The 20,522-nt window shown below is 43.3% G+C and overlaps 2 protein-coding genes across 2 annotated transcripts; one reads left to right on the top strand and one right to left on the bottom strand.

Annotated features, from left to right (window-relative positions):
* Nucleotides 1-303: 303 nt before the first annotated feature.
* cfap70 (cilia and flagella associated protein 70) lies at nt 304-14,873 on the top strand. The gene is given in 26 exon segments (XM_030091558.1): nt 304-377; nt 1,200-1,384; nt 2,029-2,124; nt 2,262-2,303; nt 4,826-5,067; nt 5,155-5,337; nt 6,861-6,955; nt 7,082-7,154; nt 7,705-7,842; nt 8,014-8,175; nt 8,688-8,777; nt 9,267-9,358; nt 9,588-9,648; nt 9,736-9,909; nt 10,323-10,454; nt 10,545-10,676; nt 10,926-11,059; nt 11,641-11,756; nt 11,876-12,076; nt 12,487-12,629; nt 12,792-12,944; nt 13,265-13,426; nt 13,511-13,600; nt 13,754-13,855; nt 14,485-14,532; nt 14,769-14,873. Coding segments are annotated over 26 exon segments (3,225 nt in total).
* A 192-nt stretch (nt 14,874-15,065) lies between these two features.
* LOC115387748 (transmembrane protein 138-like) lies at nt 15,066-19,151 on the bottom strand. Its single transcript, XM_030090595.1, has 4 exons — nt 18,908-19,151; nt 18,521-18,692; nt 17,538-17,613; nt 15,066-15,486 (listed from the first exon to the last, which is right to left on the bottom strand). The coding sequence occupies exons 2-4, from the start codon at nt 18,644-18,646 to the stop codon at nt 15,374-15,376; spliced, it is 315 nt and encodes a 104-aa protein (XP_029946455.1). The 5' UTR covers nt 18,647-18,692; nt 18,908-19,151; the 3' UTR covers nt 15,066-15,373.
* Nucleotides 19,152-20,522: the final 1,371 nt, after the last annotated feature.

Raw genomic sequence — 20,522 nt, 5'->3', positions numbered from 1 at the left:
CCAAGAATAGATAACCACGGAACCAAAAAGTCAGTCCCAAAAGTCCAGCGTCGTTTTTTATACTTTGTAAGAGACATCAGGATGTGCCAACCATGATTTCATGTCAAACCTTGCTGTAGCTTAAATTACATTGAATAAAGATCTTTTGCGATTCTGACTCCTGAAATTTCCGATGTTCATGAAAGCATCAGAGCCGCGGGTTGGCGTTCCCATGGAAACGTGTCTCCACCATACACTGTCAGCGGTCTCCACACGCTGAACAGAAACAACACTAAACTATTCTTTTTTACATTTATCTACACAATGGAGACATTTGGAGGCGACGCAGGACCAAACTCATTGACAAAAATCTCAATTTTACGCGGAAACAACATACAAAGTTCGTCCAGCGTCAATGTAAGCGTAAGTGATAGATTTGTAGATGTTAGCTAATTTTAACTGTTGAACGCGGGCGAAGGTGGAGCTGCACTTTTTGTATCTGACTGCATATTATGTGTTTTGGCTGAAAATATTAAGGTCAAAGGGAACAAACAATATTTACATTGTGTTGCTGACAAAAGAGAAAATTAGAAACACTAATCATTATATATGCCACTTTTCCACATTTCTTCACAGGGTATACACACTGTGCTAATTTAATGTTTTCTTTATATAGAGTATATTTTCTACGAACACATTAATGTGGGATATTGGTGTATAGCTATGAGATGGAAACCAGATGTTAGAACCTTCAAACCCAGTGAAAAATCTTGTTTAGAGATATTTTAAGTTATACATGTTAGAAAAATATCACATTTCGGTCTGTTTTGAACTTCCCAAAATATTTCAATCAATGTAAATATATTTTTGTGTTCGTATTATCAATAATTCCTTGCAACCTCCCTTCTATCATTCAGTAATTCCTCAAAGTATTTTTAGTTTCCAAGTCTATGAGCATACCTTTTTGCTATCACGATTCTAAGTGTGAATTATTATTGCAATTGTTATTAGTAGTGTTGCTATTACTATTAGTCTTTGTATTAGTATTATTTTATAAGTTGTGGGACAGACACTTACTCATTAGTACTATTGATTACATAATCATGCTGCTCAGCGATTCAAGTCCATTTGGACTGGAGTTATAAGGCCTTAACGGAGATTGATGAGGTGCGTAGATGAAAACATCCATCTGATTGTCTTCTGATTTTTCCCTGACAGCTTGGAAAAAAGGCAGAAAGTTGGCAGAGTTTCTTGCAGGTTGCGTTCAATGAATTGGTGCTGGGCGAATCTGAAAAGAAGCAAGTCGACCCTGCGGAGCAGCATGTCGTCTATGACTTCACCTGCACTTTCCAAAGCCCGTGTGATGCTCAGGCCCTCAGTGACTTTGCCCACAAACCAATCACTGGTGAGCGGACACATTCTGCAAATCTAGCGTCTGCTTTATGGCTTACAATCAGATCAGGTAAACATGAATTAAAGGAGTTAAGTATGGTTGTGTAATCAGCAGTGAAGAGAAGACTGGATGTGTGAGAATGTGGCATGTGATGTTGAGGTGTAAAGAACAAAGAAAAAATTCCTGTGGTGCAAACACTGGGAGGTCTGTGGAGAGAGCGAGCTTCCTCCTCACATCACAGGAAGCTGGGCTTTCTTCCTCCTCTCTGGAGCTCCAGCTTCATATTCTCTGTAATTCATACACAAGCAGTGAAAGAGACAGACAGTCGCCTTCACAATTCATTGAAAAGTAACATTTAGTAGTGGAAGGTTATTGTCTGTGAGAGATATAATATGCACATGCTCATTTATCCATTCATCCGTCCATCTGATATCCCACTCTGTTATGTTCTGTACTGGGACATTCAGAGTGTTTTTATCAGTGATCATATATACTTACTGATAGCAGTATAGTATTAATATACTGACACATCTCCTACAATAATTGTCAACTACCATTCAAGTGCTCACAATTTTTTTAACCAGACCTAAAATAAGATCAGGAGTATTGATGTGTCTTTTATGTATGGACTTGCTGTGTGATGCTGTCGTGATCAGTGACGGTGATGAAGTTCCTGCCCGAGGAGAAGAAAGTGCAGGCGAAGACTTCAGTGTTAGGCCAGGCTGTGCTCGACCTCCTACCTCTGCTTCAAGGTGCGACTCTACCTGTTATAAGTGATGTAGTACTTCCCTTTGGGACTGAACAGCCAATCAGCTGTTTGTGTGAACATCGGGGGAGCAGAAAAAGCAGGAGCCTTGATGGTTGGAATGGTTTCCCTCTTCGTCCTCAGGACAGAGCAGCTTCTCCACCACAGTCTCAGTCAATCCCGCGAGCAGCCTCCAAGCAGAAGGAAGGAAGGTTGGTTCACATCATCATCATTTCTCACTTTCTGGGAAATCACTGACATACACAGAAGGCACGTTCTCGCTTTCATTTTGATTTCATGGAATGAAACAGTTAAATGTACAGAAACAGTCTAGATGATAGAAGTTTATGAGTAGGATTGTTTATAGGATATTTGGCTTTTGTGGAGATTAACCTTGAAGTTTTCACAAATAACCCGATGGAAGCTTCGTTTTTTTCCCCATGATGCCGACTGTCCATCCACAGCAGGGGTGTCAAACAGAATTTACAAACAGCCCAATTTCATTTTTCAGTGGGCCATGCCAGTAAAACATTTCCACGATAACCTTTGGATTTAAACTTTTTGTTGTTGTTGTGCCGCAGATCATACGTAATGGAAAAAAAATCCATATTTTCACAAAAGAACGACTACCAAAAATTACAACAATCTCAACATAAAGCCAGTTTTCATGAAACCTGGTGAAAAATGCAGTGAAATGTCCAAAAAATGATGCATGATTCTACAAACTCACTCTGAGAGCATGGCCTCGAGGCTTATGGTAGTTTGCTCGTTTTCATGGCAGCATCACCGATAGTTCAGCCAGTGTTGAGTTGTTTGAGCTACTCTTCAAAAAAAATGTTTAAAAAAATATATTTTCTTTGAAATTTGTACAATTTCCGGTATGGTTTGGCTGGATTGGAGCCTGTTTGGGGCCAATTTTGGCCCATGGGCCTTATGTTTGACACCCCTGCTCTACAGGATAAGTCAGTGATTGCATTGGCAGCTGTTTCCAGCAGTTTGAGTGAATATTCTGCCACCACAGAGCAGCAGCAGCGTGGAGAAAGCTCTGACAGCCAGACAGAAGCAGATGGAGAGTCAGCTCCACCTAAGCGGGTGGAGGAAGGTAATCACATTTAGAATATCTCAAGGTAGTAACAGCCACAGTAGGGGGAATGTAGCATTTCCCACATGTCACCAAGAAAGATTTCTGATCTCTGTTTTTAAAGCAGGCTGCAGTGCAGGCACTTTAATTTCAACCATGTTGACATCTGTTGCATGTGTCGAATACACAGTGTTAAGATAAAGTAATCAATGCAGAGGTGTAGAATATGCTCAAATGTCGTCTGGAGAGAAAACATCAGTCACATTTTTCTCCATCTTGCAAGCTTTATACACTTTTGGCCTCTAGATGGCCCCATTACTTTAGCACTTCAGTCCCTTTGCCGCCGTATTTACCATCCTGGATGCATGAATACAAAGAACCTTATGGTAAAATGATTTAGGCTGTAGTTTTGATTGTGAGTGATGTAGGTTTTCACAGCTTTTTTATTTCTGTAGATGCAGAGAGAAGAAGACATGAGAAAAAGCTGCACTTACATCATTCATAAATCCATCCATCCATCTTGTTATTTAGAAGACCACAGGTTAGTTTGAGTGAATGCAGGATGCAGCCTAGACAGGTTAGGCAGGTAAACAGAGATAAACAGCCACACGTTCACTCTTATGAGTAATTTAAAGTCAACAATTGACCTCAAAAATGAGCTCAAGCCAGAGACTACCACTACACCACTGAGCAATGCTCAGGGCAGCCAGAAGAAGAATTGAAACAGACATGACGTGACGATAAATTTTCATTTTTGACTGCTGTGTCTGGGAAATAAATGGTGCAGCACTTCAGTTTATGATTTGAGTCGTGTGTTTAGCCTTCATGCTGTTGGAGAAGCTGCATCTGAGGTTAACAGTTAAGATTTCAAGATAAAATTTCCTTTAATGTTTCAGGTGTATCAGGAATGAGATGAGGAAACCACAGAGGTCCCTTAAAAACCTGTATTGGTCTTCTTTTTTTTCCCCCACTCAATCTCCGTAGTTGCAGAGGGAAAAGCTCGCTCAAGGCTAACTTACATTAGCTTACTCAGCAGCCAGGAAGCAAAACACAAGACCAGACTTGTAACCTGAGGCAACACTCCAGTTGTTTATGCAGCTGAAACTTTGTGTCTCTTCTTGTTGCCACTGGAAACACTGGTGCAGCTGGACACTGGTTTGGTTCTTCATCTCTGTAATCAATCAGTCCTGACGAAAAGCAGCACACTCTGATATTATATTATGATTTATAGATAAGTGAAGTTGCACCAGTCTGTCACTGAGCTGAAAGGAAATCAATACATTTACAACCTCACGTCTGTTTTTACTCCCTTTATGTTTGTCCTCTATCGACCTCCATGTTGATTGCTCTAATTGAATCGTGTTGTTAGGAGGGTTTATGGACTTTTCATTCTGACTGATTGCTGAATGTAGTGTGATAAACTGGCACAGGCTGAGGGTCAGTGTCGGGACAGTGTGGTGCGAGCGTTAACAGAGCGCCATTAGTGTCTTCATATTAAAGTCTCCACACTTTTAGCATCTGGGTCAACGTCAGAGAGGGAAGACAGCCCACACAGAAAATTTTGAAATACTGAGCTGGAAAGCAGCTTTGACTTCACTTTTTGTGAACTAGTGTTTCAATTCCTGAGACAATACGTCCTGTCGTGACTTTGATTTGTGATTTGACTCCTTCTTTCAGCCATCAACCCTGGACGTGTGTGTCAGTGTTTCGAAGCCCCTGCTGTCTGAGGCCGAGCGTTCATCTTGCAACCTCATGAGGGTGACTCTGGAAACTGCATATTCGGTCCCCGAGTCGTGGACGCTGCCGTCCAACTCCTCCTCCACTCCTTACACATGCATCGCCGCCTTGGAGATCCCGCTTACCGCCAAGGTAAGGAGCTGTCTCTAAAGCTTCCTGACTGACCTGGAGTCAGAACATCAGAGCTGTGCGGTTCCTCCGACTCCCTCCGACTCCCAGGAAGATCAGGTGCTAATGTTCTGTGACGGAGAGCTGAAGGCGGGGGGGCAGAGGGAGGAGGGCGGCCGGCAGAAGAAGAGGCCCCACCGGGCCACGCTCATCCCCGGGAACTACTTCCTGCCCGGAACCTTTTTCCAGCCCGAGTCCATCGAACAGGAGGCCGGAGAGCTGACCAGCTCACAGGTGATCAAACTCTCTTTTCTTTTTCGGCTGGAAAGTGTCAGTGCCCTGATTCTGCAGTTTATAGAAAACAGAGTTACATGCAAGTATCAAGTGTCAGAACAGAAAATACGGCATCAAAAATGACAAAGAAGGCTCAACTTATCGGTTTAATTGACCTACAAATGAGACAGTTAGATCTTAAGGGTCAGAATATACAGTATGTGCTTTATTACTGTATCTAAAGGAATGTTTCTGGAGACTGTACTGTACCTCAATGTTTGCTTTTCCTCTTTGTTCCCCACTAAAATCTTTATTAGGAATTAAAGAACCAAATCCACTTTGGAAAACTACCTTTTTGATTTTAGCCTTAAAGAGAGTTCTGTAGTCTCTGCGTCTGAGGATCGGGTCGCCGGGCACCCTGCCGTCGGCTGCCACCCAATCCACAGTGGAGGAGTTTAAGTATCTTGGGGTCTTGTTCATGAGCGAGGGACGGATGAAGCGTGAGATTGACAGGCAGATCGGTGCAGCGGCCGCAGTGATGCGGTCGTTGTATCGTCCTGTTGTGGTGAAGAGGGAGCTGAGCCGAAAGGCGAAGCTCTCGATTTACCAGTCAATCTACGTTCCTACCCTCATCTATGGTCATGAACTTTGGGTCATGACCGAAAGGACAAGATCCCGGATACAAGCGGCTGAAATGAGCTTCCTCCGTAGGGTGGCTGGGCGCTCCCTTAGAGATAGGGTGAGGAACTCAGTCACCAGGGAGGAGCTCGGAGTAGAGCCGCTACTCCTCCACATCGAGAGGGGCCAGCTGAGGTGGCTCGGGCATCTGGTTAGGATGCCTCCTGGACGCCTCCCTAGAGAGGTGTTCCGGGCATGTCCCACTGGGAGGAGACCCCGGGGAAGACCTAGGACACGCTGGAGAGACGATGTCTCTCGGCTGGCCTGGGAACGCCTCGGGATCCTCCCGGAAGAGCTGGAGGAAGTGTCTGGGGACAGGGAAGTTTGGGCATCCCTGCTGAGACTGTTGCCCCTGCGACCTGGCCCCGGATAAGCGGAAGAAAATGGATGGATGGATGGAGAGTTCTGTAGATTGTTCATTGCAGTCCAAAAGATTGTAGGTGAACTAAAACTTCACCTCTTGTAGCTTCAGGGAAAAACATGAATATCAGAGACAAGATGACCTGTTTTTCCATGTGTTGATCAGATCGATGGCAGAATCCAGTTTTGTCTTGAAGTTAGTTTTCCGTTGGAAAGTGTGCTACTTTCAGACCTGAAACAGATTCCACACTATTTGTAGCATATGTTTCTTACTAATGTTGCATAAATGTGAAGGAAAAATTATGGATGTTTATTAACTTCCTCTGTGGAATTAGTCTCAGTCTTTTATTTTGCTCAAGTTAAAGATGTTGGAGTTGGGTGGGTCCTGAGAGGTTTTCACAGTTTTAGGTGGATCTTGTTATTGTTGCGTTTGGGCAGAGAATCACAGACAATAACAGGTACGGTACATGGTGAATGTAATCCTGAAGTGATAAACGCTCCCACAGGATCAGGCGTTTCGTAACGAGGCGGAGACCTTGAAGAGCAGAGTGAGCTGGGACACCGAGATCTGCTGCTTCCTGGATGCAGGCGGAGTTTCCAGGTGAGATACAAACAAACCTGCCCCCTGTGATTACTTTACATCACGTTCAGGAACAAGATAAACAGAAAGGATCTCGCACAGAGCGAGATAGTGAAACTTCTGAGCCAAAGCTGACTGTCTCTTCAGGATGCAGCAGAAGATCTCTGAGAGCAGACTGTGGCCGCTGGAGGTCATGAGGTCGCCGGCTCCTCTGGAAAAGGTTTGGAACTGTTTGGAGTCTCCAGTTTGTTTGTTGTTATTTACAAAGTAAAGGGATGTCAAACATAAGGTGTGTGGGCCAAAACCGGCCCACAAGAGGTTCCAGTCCTGCCCGTAAAACCACCAGGCAAAAAGTAATTCCAAATTTCTTAAGAGTAGCAGACACAACACAACAGCTGAGATATCAATGAAGATGCCATGAAAAGTAACTACTGCGCTGCTAGCAAACTAGCATTCCCTTCAAAGGCATGCTGTCAGGGCGAGTTTGTAAAAACACCCATAATGCAACAGCTGTAGGAGAAATTTTGTGGATATTTCACAGAATTTTCATTATAATATTTCATTAAATTGGCCTTATTTTGAAATTCTAGTCATTTCAGGTAGTAATTATTTTGTGAAAATATGGACATTTTTATCAGGCATACTCTGCAGCCACCCAAGATGAAATAGAGCTGGATGTGACCCCTGAACCGAAATGTGTTTGACCCCCCTGACCCTCAGTCCAGGTTGTAGAGGTAAACCATTGATGTTTTGCATATATTTATGTGTAGCTCGCTGATGAAAACCCAGAGATCCCCTCTCATGGAGTGGCTTTAGTGGACGTGGGGCGGCTGCTGTATCCCGGAGTCAAGCGCATCAGAGGGGCGTTCTGCATTCAGCCTTTCTCCGAGTCTGAGATGCTGAAGAAGGTCACACAGACGCCTCCATAATTCTTCAGTGCTCATTTGTTTGTACATATGTCTGATATGTAGAATCCAGATTACACTACGTCTCTTTATTTGGCTAAAAACAGTCGATTAACCACCCTTTGTGCTGGCTCAGTGGTTTGAAGTGAGTCTATCATTGATCTTTCCCTTCAGACCAGGCGCAGTGTCAGTGTGTTGAAGGAACAGGCTGTTTTAGCGGCCAGAGAGGCCAGAACTCGCGCCGGCTCAGCCCTCGGCTCCCAGAGGACAAAAGCTGGGAAGAACTCGGATGGAATCAACAAAGCATTAAAGGAGTCCAACCAGTCTGCCAAAAAGGTCGGAAATACTGGACTGATGTTCGCTATAAAGTTGAATTATAAAAGCAACAGCAAGTAAAGAATGTTTAGTTGGGAGTCAGAGAAAGCTTTCCAACTGGAGCAACACTCATTAGGTGTTTCCTTTGGTCCCCCAATCAATCCAGATTTAAGTAGTTAAAGAGCCTGTAAATCAATTTGTGGTGGAACTTGTCTGGAAAAAAGTGTGTGTTTAATTTATCACCATTAACGACAGTCTGATCACATCTCAGGAAATGTTTTCCATTCAAGCTGATGTTCTGGAATTCCAGCAATTAATGAATATGTTTACATGTTCCTAAACTGTAAAATCATGTTTATATCTCATTTTTTTCATCTTGATAGAGAGATGTCATGGATTGATTGCATACCGACGCAGAAGTGCTCACAATAAAATCATTCAACACTGTTTCTCTGAATATGGCATTATGATTGTTTATTATAAATTCTGTCATGAGTGTCGGATCATGATGCATTATATTTTAATCACTGCAGCAAACTACCAGTCAGAAGAGGACTTCCGTCGGTGAGAACATCACAGACAGTCTGACTGAAACCGAGCTGCAAGTTAATACCAAGGAAAATGTGAGTACGCCACACAACAACGTATGGTATCAGAGAATATTCATCAATTAGGCTCTATTCAGAATGTACTGTCAGCTGTAGTTTAGTCTATAAAAACATGCAGTTTGTGGACATATCACTGTGTTTTACATCAAAAGGTTTCATTAAAAGTGTCTTTATGTTGAGATTATAGTAATTTTCCATCACAGTTGTTTGGTTTTGTGAAAATGTCAGCATTTTCATCATGTTTACGTTGTGCCACAATAGAGAACTTTAAAGTTTAGATTTAAAGGTTATAATGGCACTAGTTTACTGGTCCGACCCACTTAAGGTGAAATCGGGCTGTATGAGGCTCCTGAACTAAAACGTGTTTGACACTCCTGTTTTCGCCTAATAGTATTCTGTATTGTTCCATTTGTACTTTTTATTTCCTGTCCATTATGATGCCCAATAGGATCAATAAAAAGTGATGTAATCTTACCGAATCCAATCTCATCTGCCGTATAACAGATTTACCTGGAGGCCAGAACTTATGTCATTGTTGAGATTGCCTTGGAGAAACCCCTGGTGCCAAAAACATCTCCAGAGGAGCTAGCCAAAAGGTAACGCTAAAGAGACCCTGTGGTCAGTGAGGGGGATCTGCTCCATTTGGTTATATTTTGTCAGATTATGGTGAAGAACTGTCACTTCACCCTTTGGCTCAGCAGCTACTTTCATGACTGTGATCCACTAAGGCCAGATTTATTGTTCGTTATTGTTAGTTTCCAGCTGGCTTATAACTGACGAGTAAAACTGGAAGGATGGTGCACTCAGATTATTCTTGTCCTGCAGGTTGAGAGCTCTGATTCCTCCCAGACCTCCAATCCCAGCGGGTCCCAGCAGAGCAGAAAGGGTAACAGATACAAATAGTCACACACAGACCGTGCTGACAAAAAAAAAAAACTGAAAAATTGCTTAGCTGTTAAATTCTCTCCTGCAGGCAGTACTGGACTTCCATAGGCAGGTGAGCAACGCAGCAGCAAACATTTCAGAGCAATATGAAGAATTGTTTGGACAGAGTCAAGAAGAGCACAGCAGAGAGCTGAGGAAGGTTCAGCTGGTGGAGGCGCTCAATGTGTCCGGGAGATACTTCACGTTCAAGGAGCGGATGAAGGTCAGATCAGCCGCTCGCTCCTCGACAGGGTCAGGAAACATACAGAGACACTAAAACTGTAGCTGCCTACAGTTTTTCAAGTGAAAAAGAAAAACTTTTGGGTGTCTGCTTACATGACAAGAGTGCTTGGAGTCATTGAAAACAACTTTTTGGAAATGGTTTCAACTTTATGAAAACGTAACTTTCTCAAAATGCTCAGACTTCAAGGAAATGCCAGAAACACTGCCACTGGAGATGTGCTTCGTGGCCGTAGTGAACAGTTGCTCTGCACATGGACAGTAAAAACAGTGTTTTCTTCATGATTGTGTAGCACAGTGTTCAGTTATTCATGTCATCTTGGATTTCAGTTTATTCTAAACACTTCCTGCTGCCATCAGAGATGAGATGAAGGTCTTTGTGTTTGCGGTGTGCAGCATGCGGTGGTGAGAGTCGTTCGCGATAAGATGCAGCGGAGCGAGGCGTTCACTGACCCTCAGGAGCTCAAGGCGTTCGTCAGCCGCCTCTACGTCTACCTGGTGGACGAGATGCACGTCGCTCTTGACAAGGTCACAGACATCCTTCAACACCGTCACTGTTTACTGTCACACCGTCAGTCTGCAGGTGGCTTTTTAACGATTCTTTTACTGTCTCTCCAGATTTATTCCGATGATGTTAATGATGAAGAATCCACAAATGAATTCCAGCCAAGTACTTCTCAGCTCAGACATTTTGCCAAAGAAGCACAGCTCACTGGGAATTATCCTCAAGCTTCTGAGTATTATAAAGAGGTACAAAGAGGAGCAGTGTGTTATTCTTTATAGACCCATCTATATCCTGGTCGGCATGGTTCAGGCCAGGGACCTGCGGTCAGTCCAGAGACAACCTGGGACAGAGCCTGCCTTCACTCATAGTGACAACCGGCCGTGAGACAAAGGATTAAAATGTTGTAATGGTTAAGTGACAGTGGTCATCTCTGTGTGGATAACAGTCTAGCTGGTAAAATAAACCTGTTATTTTGTATATCTGCTCTTCTTCAGTTAGTAGTGAGGAACCCCCGTGAGGCTTCTCACATGTCTGAATGGGGAAGTTTGTACATGCTGACAGGAGACTACATGAAGGCAAAGGAGTGTTTCCATAATGCCGTTTCCATCCAGCAGACTCACCAACCCAGGTTAGAAACTCTCCTCACTCCACAAACTCACCAACCCAGGTTAGAAACTCTCCTCACTCCACAAACTCACCAACCCAGGTTAGAAACTCTCATCCTCACTCTACCAGGACAAAATACCAGCAGAATTTCATATACACTTTTTATTGTTCAAGCTCAAAGTGAGCGTTATTTCCCCCATGAGGCAATTTGGATGAAGAGATGACTTTCATACAACAGGTGAGAATTATTATGAGGTAAAAAAAAAGAAAACTTTTCCCATATTTCAAGCAAATAATAGATATACACTTGAAATAAGTTCCTCCTTTGAAATTTGTGAAGCATCTAATAACACAACAACATCCATCCACCATTTTTATAGGAATGTTTCATTAAAACTTGGCAAATTCACCTTTCAAGGAACATTCACACTAATTCTACTGTTAATGGTTTTGACTTCTCTTTTTTAACTTGCACTCAGTCAATGTTATAATAGAATAGTACTGAATTTTAAATGTACTCACATATCACAATGTCAAAAAGACACGAGCCCTACCGTCTTTAACTGTGTGTATCTGTGTGTGTATATCCTCCTTTGTTTCCAGTCTGATGATGTGCGGGGTGTTAGCGGTGATGGCTGAGCGTTACGACGAGGCTCAGATCTTCCTGGAGCGAGCCACCTCTGTCGACCCGCCCAGCGTGGCGGCCTGGACTCTGCTGGGTGAGGAGAACCGGCTCCAGTCAGAAATCCCCTGGCTTTACTGCTTCAGGGAGCCGAGGAGCTCGTGCTGACGAACGTTCAGGGGAATCTAATTCAACATTTCTGGATTCGCTGCCCAGGTTTGCTCCATAACTGCCAAAACGAATCCATCCTCTGTGAGAGGGCGTTTCTGGAGGCCAGAAGGACGCTGAGGGCAGCAGAAGCGCAGGAGCGAGCACACAGAGCGGAGTGCAGTCAAGACTGGGAGGATCAGAGTGAGAAGGACCAGCAGGAGGAAGAAGACACTGATGCTCCTGCACAGTCTCCCAGTGGAAACACAGGTGAGGTGCAGCAGGAGGAGGGAACGTGTGAAAAAAGTTTGACCTCTCTGTCGTTTGGAGTGCACCGTTATAGAAACACACCTGAGGAGCAGGATGTCTGTTCATTATGCACATTTCACATGCATGGACTCTCACTGCTTATTCTGAGGCTACACTGGACTGTTTCCTTGCAGGCTTCGGGGTATATTGTATCATAGATTCCACATTCAGGAGTATATTGTCCACATACAGCGGACTTGACAATAAAGCTCACTTGTGAAACTGTAGTTTAATTTGAATTGTAATACACACAAATCACACCCTGTATAAATACACAGTCTCAGCTCGTATTCGATGTCCTGTTGAAATGCATCCCGTTGGCAGTAACCACCACAAATTAAGCAGCTTGAACTCTCCCGTGTTTCCCTCAGATCCAGAATCTGTCGGTCAGGATTTGGATCTTCACAGAGAGTCTCTAACACAGAGTGTCAGCTCCACATCAGCTCCCACTGAGCTCCCAGCCAACATTTACACACAGACGATCCACTTCCTGCTACAGAACAACGCCCTGCAGGTACAAACACACACAGCGCCTGCAGGCTGCGAGGCTGAATGTAATCTGGAGCGTCGTCAGGTCATGATCAGTGGGTTTGAAGACAGCAACGGGGATTGTTTTTATATTTAAAAATGGAATCTAATCATCCGTCCAGTCATAATCCGCTGTTGCCATCCGCAGATGGCCGAGCTGGCGTTGTCCCAGGAGCTGCTGAGTCCAGAGGGTGGCCGCAGCGCCTCCTACCTGGTTCACCTGGCGCAGCTGCAGCTGCTGAAGGCCGACTACTGCAGTGCCGCTTCCAGCCTCAGGGAGGCGCTGCTGCTCTCAAACCAGGTGCTGACTGCCTGCTGGCTGCTGGTGGAGTGTGTGGTTTGGTGTTGCTGTGCTCTTCTGTTGTACCAAGCTGTTAAAATCTGCCATCTGTGACTCAACATGTTCAAACTGCAGCAAAGATACACAGAAACTGAGTCACAACTGCTGCTATAGCCACTAATTTATGACTGCTGCTACCACTACTGTTTTATCAACTGCTACCACTAATAATACTGCTTCTACCATGAGCCCTTGAGCAAGACATCGAACCCCTGCTTTTACTACCGTTACCAGTAGAACTGCGCACTGTGCACTGACCTGACGTGTTCCCCTCTGATCAGGATGCTGACGCGTGGGCCCTGAATGGCCACTGTCACTACCTGCGCGAGGCGTTCACTGACGCTCAGGAGAGCTACGAGTGGAGCCTCAACGTGCTGCAGCAGCCGTCCGACTCCCACATCGTCTTCCTCCGCCTTGGATCCATCTACCTGCTGCAGCAGAAGGTCGTTTTAGTGGAAAAGACGAAGTGGAAGAAAATGCGTGTAAAACCTCCTCCATGAAGACACTAATGACTGTTCTTATTTCAGTTTGAGGACGCCAAACTCATCTACCTGCAGGCCTGTGAGCAGTCTCCATCCTGCCTGACCTGGCTGGGCCTTGGCACGGCCTGTTACCGGGTAAAACTCAACCTCCAACTCCCCGACCTCGATCTAAATACAGCAAATCTGACTGGAACAAGCTCAAACAAAGTTGTACCTAATGAAGATTTTTTTTTATGACTTCCTGTGATGATTACTTTAAATGGAGCTGGGTCTTGTGTGTGTTTACAGCTGGAGGAGCTGGCGGCGGCTGAGGAAGCTCTGATCGAGGCCAACCGTCTGGACCCTCAGAACGCAGAGGTGTGTGCGTACCTGTCTCTGCTGCGCCTCAGGGTGAGTGATGACTTCTGCAGAAACCCTCCAGCCGTGTCCCACTTCAGATTCCCCTCAAGTCTATTTGTCGAGACAGTTTGCCCAAAAGAAGAACCAGAAATGGAGCTTTTCTCCACCCAGCCAGCCTCAGTCGACCCCGATCGCCACCAGCAATAAGGAGGAGGCAGATCAAATCATAAGCAGCTCTGACGTCTAGCCACTGGCTTCCTGCAGCTCTCGCACATATTTTTATTGACAATTTTGCATTTTATAGCAAAAAGAAAGATCATCCTTTGAAGTGATTCTGTCAGTTTGAATGTTTCAGTATAACGTCCAAAACATGAATCATTTATGAGATAAATCGGTGGATGAGACAGTGAATATACCTTCAGGGTTATGAGCGTACGTCAGCATGCTTCCTGAACATGCAGTGCGTCCCATAGCTTCTCCAGATGCCTTCACTGATGGCAGAACTTCACCACCGGTTCGGATGGGAAGATAGAAAAAAACATTTTTCTTTAGAAAAGATATAAAAAGCGTTTAAAGTTTCCACCCGTAACCTTTGCTCTTTCATTAATGCAGCTCCTGAGTGCCTCCTTAACATTGGAATTAACACTGATTGAATTAATCTGATGATCTTTTTGTTTCAGTCTGGCAAGAAAGAGCAAGCAGAGCAGTTTTATAGATATGCAAAAATGGTGAGTAGCTTTAATGTGTTGATCAGGTGTGTAATAAGATCAAATCAACTGATCATGCTGTGACACCTATCGCTTGACACCACCTCCTCTGATCCAATCTAAACCAGGATAGGCTCAATTTAATCAGATAGTCGAGGTTACACACACAGTTTTGTTTGAATTATCATCTAATCTGAGTCCTTACAGTCCATATAGCCACTGACAGGTAGGACTCTTTGTGTTTTCTGGGGATACAGTTCAACCTGCAGAAGGAGTCGCTGCTGAAAGAGCTGGACGAAGAGAAAGAAAGGCTCCGACTCAGTCACCTGCAGTCCTGCTTCAACAGCCACACCCAAGTTTGAAACACACACACCAGTTTTAAAACACGTTTATTGTGCGAGTGCAGAATTTTGACAAGATGGGCAAAAAAAATGAGACATTAACAACAAAAAAACCCTCAAAGTATCACTTATATAAAACAACTGCAGTGTATTTCTTAAAAAATGTACAGCAACAACAAAGTAATACAAAGGGCATGTGGTGAGTGGTAACAGCAGGACATAGAAACATATTTAATCCCATTTTTCACGTCATTTTTTAATATGAAAACAAGAATTTCTGGCTTGTATTTAAAACACCCTCTCAGATTTTGGCACAATTCCTCCTGTGTTGAAAGGAAATGTTACGCTGAGTGTCGTCATTTGGAAATAAATGTTACCGAAATGTAAGAAAGTATGTTTGAAGTACATTCCTTAAATTAAAGTGGCCATTGTTTCAGCTCCACGTGTTATGGTTGTAACGTACACTATATGGGCGTTTTGTCACGATGCTGCCTCGGTCACATCGCTTGAGACCCTCCTGATCACTGACGGCTACGAGCGAAGGCGTCTCGGAGCCACGGCGAGTCCTCGTACAGGCGAGGGTCACCCAGGTACTCCGAGGTCCGCTTGTAGAAGTAGTAGTACAAAACTGAAGCTGTGAATGGAAAAATAAGTCAGATATAAACAGAAAAAAATCACTCGCACATCACAGAAAAGACACCTTTATCCCACTGTCAAGTTTCTCCTGGTGTCCACTTCTCAAATATCTTTCTCTTTGTGATGGTGAAAGTTTTCACATCACAAGCATCTTGAATCTGATAATGGACTCTATGCACAACTTCACCACTTCCTGAACTTCAGGAGGCTCCTTGTTTCCTGTCTTTCATGATAGGACGAGCTGATTAATGCAGGTGTGTCTGGCCTCTGTAACAACTTCAGACACACCTGTATTAATCAGCTCGTCCTATCATGAAAGACAGGAAACAAGGAGCCTCCTGAAGTTCAGGAAGTGGTTGAGTTGTGCATAGAGCCTATATTAGCACCAGACATCTAGACATCATTTTAATTCTTCCAATATGAAGCTGAGAAGCATTTTTTAAGAAAACATAACAATATACTTTCTGTTCATCCAAATGATTAAAAAAAATGCTCACTGCAAAACATTACAACTGCAATTGAAAAAAGAACAGCTAATAATAATTCAAGACATTTTTCTCTGTATTTAAAGAGTGACATTAACTAAAAAAGGTTAAGGATGGGATAACAAATATGCTGTATATACAAAAGACATTTCCAGTGAGAACGCATTGTTTCTCTGTTTTTATCTCAGAGAAGATTTGCATTTACACGGCAACATTTTGGAAATGAAGTCTATTTATTTTCCTTGTAGAGCAGCAGTGTTAAATAAAACTGTGTTTCAGAAAACTGTGGGTCAAAAAGTTGTGTTTTTAGTGATTCCATGTAAATGGACCCCCAAAACACAATGAAAGTTTTGCGTTGTTGTGTAAATGTGGCCTGAGGGCAGTAAAGTGTCTTATAAGAGGTTCACTAGTCTAAAAATAGAGGAACAATTTCATTGAAATGTTTTTGTAAATTCCAACCAAAAGAAATTTAGATCCCACATTTAGATCCATCTTCTACATCACATTATGGACTCAGTCACACTTTCCTAAAACCAGCGTCAGGGAGCATAGTCTGTGGGGCAAACTCTGCAAACTTAAAAGGGGAATCTGAGAGAAAATGTTTTGAAATCACTAAGTTACAATTACCTTTTTAGGATATCCATCAATACTGAAAAAAAATCAACTCTGCAGCAGTTTTTAGAAGATATCCCAAGACTGCTTGGTGAATTTTTAAAATCCTTGCACATCTTTTCTGTACAGTAAAATCTGTAGGGAAGCGTTAAAGTGATCAAACTGTCACACAATTAAGTTTAAATTAATGCATAATGTATTTCTATGTTGATGACGCTGTTTCCTATAATCCTCTTCCACTGTCATATCTTTAGTGAATGAATGCACTAGAAGGGTACAATGAAGATAATCAAACATTACGTAATGATCATTCAGGTTTCGCTAATATTATACTAATGATGGGAATAATGCAATTTGCCAAAGCTTTATTAGTGCAGAAGTTAGTTGTGAATATGTGAGAGATTTCAGTGGATCCTTGCTTTTGAAATAGACAGAGAAAAGAGATTTTCCCAGCAGCGTTTAAACCAGCGTGGGACTGTGGGAGAAGAACTCAGCATGGGAGGGTTTTACTGTGTCATAATGAAAGAAATGGTTCAAACCCACTGAGTCACTGTGTGCACGGGGCTTAACAAGCAGACAAAACAAAGGAGGAACTTCAACAGAGCTGTAGTGGTTCTCACACTGTCGCATCTCATGCTGAGAACAACACCAAAACAGACAAAAAAAAAAAAAAAAAAAAAATTTAAATCCACTTATGAGCTTATGTGAGAATCACACCGGTGGTGATGTGCTGCCACAGCCTGGAAACTCAGCACAATTCGTCCACTGGGGGCACAAAACCTCCAAACAAACCCACCACTAAAGCTTGCTTTAGCATTAGCATGTACGTTTGGGATGAGTGCTGCAGTTTCCACATGCAATCCAAAAACATGCATTCCAGGTGAACTGGTGACTCTGGATTATAGAAGGCTGGATATTCTGTCCAAAAAGAGGTAGCAACTCAGCATCTTACCAGATCTTTGGAGCACAAACAGAGTCTGAAGACCGTCCGTCCAAATAAATCTATTGGAATTCAGCCAGCGAAGATTCTGGAAGGAAAAAAAAAGTTTTCACTGTGTGGCCTCCTGTCTGTACCTTCTTCCTTTTATTTCATAGGCGGTTAAAAAAATAAAATAAAATAAAATAACTGCAGTATTCCACCAGTACCAGAATAGCATTTTGTTGTTTTTGTCTGTGTTGTTCTTGGCTTTTATGAACATATTCAGTTCAGAAAAATGTCACATTTACATCACCCAACTGTTCACACAACATCGTTTTCAAGTGAAAATGGAAACCTTCGGTCTGAGAGTCTGTTTACATGACAACGGTGCTCAGAAACACTGATAAATACAGCTTTTCTGGAAATGCACCGTCTCCGTGGAAACAGGGAGGAAACGCAACTCCATATTCTCCTGGACTTGGTAGTTTTAGAATTAAGAGTGAGTGATAGCAATCCAACCTGGTCGTCTGTCCATACTGATGTCCGTGTACTCGCCATTGATAATGTTTATAATGTGTTGTTCTCTGCATGCATGTGATTTCTTTACAAATATTTTTTTTTAAATAAAAACACAAAAACAATGCATTTTCACTTGAAATGTTGCTTAAACAGGGTCTCAAAAAGACAACAACTGAAATGAAACTAAACTGTTGTCCAAAAATGACAAATTAATAACTGTTAGCTTTCTAAATAAATGTGTGCTGAAGGCTATTTAGATTTTTTTTCTCTTTATAATTGTTAAAAAGTTTGCAAGAATCTATATTTTGCTCCTCTGTCAGCCACTTTTCAACCTTCATTCTTACTTTCTCTTTTAATAAGAAAATTCTTAACCGTGTCTCTTCAGCTGTCTTTGGATAGAGGACAAACAAATAATTTAAATGCAAATTGTTATTTTGATGCTGAAAAATAAAACAAACCCAGAAGCCTGTGCATTTGCAGCTTGGGCACGCACTCACCACAAGCCAGGAGTGGAGTATGATACTGAAGGTCAGGTAGAGAGCAGAGAGCATTAGCAGGGATCTAAACCGCTCCAGCAATATGGCAACCAGGCCAACCTGGAACACGTAGGTGTTGAACAGCATCAACAGAATGATGATCAGGTTAAAGAGGATGGAAATGTCCTGGATGCTGTTGAAGAGAAGATAAATTGAGTCAAGAGCAGGAAGAAAGAGGACAAAAAGATGCAATTTGTCTGCAAGATTTCTCTGTGGATCACGCTCATTGTATTCCAACATCCCAAATGACTCATATAGATAACTTAAGCTGGCTATTTTTAGCCGCAGACTGTCTGCCCCTCCAGCTGGAGACGGTGTTAGGAAACAGTGGGAGAAAGTGTGTCTCACATGAAGAGAACGAGCTGGACGGCCGGCTCCGTCCTCAGCAGCTCGCTGAAGGAGTTGACGAACAGATCGAAGGACAGCAGGCTGAGCTGGATCAGCAGCACCAGGGAGTAGTTGCTGGTCTGGAGCGTCTCCGGCCCGAAGGCCAGACGCCCGGGCGGACTGTGGTTCCTCGGCGGATCCAAGGCTGCAGTGCACACTCACACACGCACACTACATAGAAATCCCTGCACGGCAGCTGTGACGGTCCGAGGGTCTCGGGGAGACCTTCACATATTTCCGATTTGACGGCCGAAACCCTGGTAACGTTGGATCGATACAGCATGAGGGGTCCTGTTGTCTGAATGAATCCTCTTTACTCTGGAACAGCGGCAGAGTTTGCTTCAGGGGTGAACCGTCGAGAAGACGTCATGTCACAGCTTCGGTTTCGATCCTACCAACTTGGAGGCACGAAGAAGAACGGCCTGATGAGATGCGACTGCGGGAGCAAAGGTCGTGTTGGAAGACGTGAGTCGTCAGCGTACGAGTGAACCCCGAGGACAGCCTGCAAACAGAGACAAGACAGACTTCATGAGATGCGATGAAACAGTGTTTTGCATGTAGTTCAGCTTTCGCTCTGCTACTGGGAGCATCTATATCAACATCCAGAAGTTAGAAACGGCCCAATTCAGTGACTCTAATGCAGTGGTTCCCCAGCTTTTTCTAGTGGCTCCCTTAAAGAAATACCAACATTTCCAGGACCCCGCATACAAACAAATGTCCACTACCATACTGGACCACTGGATATTTTACTTCTTTTCAATGACTCAAAGTGCAAAACCCAAAACCAATGAAGTAGGCACGTTGTGTAAATTGTAAATAAAAACAGAATAAAATGATTTGCAAATCCTTTTCAACCTATATTCAATTGAATACACAGCAAAGACAAGATACCTAACATTCAAACTGGTAAACTTAGCTCATTTTGAATTTGATGCCTGCAACATGTTTCAAAAAAGTTGCCACAAGTAGCAAAAAAGCCTGAGAAAGTTGAGTGATGCTCATCAAACACTTATTTGGAACATCCCACAGTTGAACAGGCTAATTGAGAACAGGTGGGTGCCATGATTGGGTATAAAAGCAGCTTTCCGGAAATGGTCAGTCATCCGCAAACAAGGATGGGGCGAGGGTCACCACTTTGTGAACAAATGCGTGAGCAAATTATTGAAAAGTTTAAAAACAACATTTCCCAACGAGCTATTGCAAGGGAGTTTAGGGATTTCATCATCTATTGTTCATAATATCGTCAAAAGATTCAGAGAATATGGATAAATTACTGCACGTAAGAGGCAAGACCAAAAACCAACACTGAATGCCCGTGAAGTCCGATCCCTCAGGCGGTACTGCATCACAAACTGGCATCACTGTGTAAAGGACATCACCACATGGGCTCAGGAACACTTCAGAAAGCCACGGTCAGTAACTACAGTTCATCGCTACATCTGTAAGTGGAAGTTAAAACTCTACTATGAAAAGTGAAAGTCATTTATCAACAACACTCAGAAATGCTGAGTTGACTTCGCTGGGCCCGAGCTCATCTAAGATGGACTGATGCAAAGTTGAAAAGTGTTCTGTGGTC

The sequence above is a fragment of the Salarias fasciatus genome, chromosome 1, assembly GCF_902148845.1.
Source record: "Salarias fasciatus chromosome 1, fSalaFa1.1, whole genome shotgun sequence".
Classification (NCBI taxonomy): Eukaryota; Metazoa; Chordata; class Actinopteri; order Blenniiformes; family Blenniidae; genus Salarias; species Salarias fasciatus.
The sequence above is the reverse complement of the archived record's forward strand: the minus strand, read 5'-3'. Positions and strand labels throughout refer to the sequence as shown.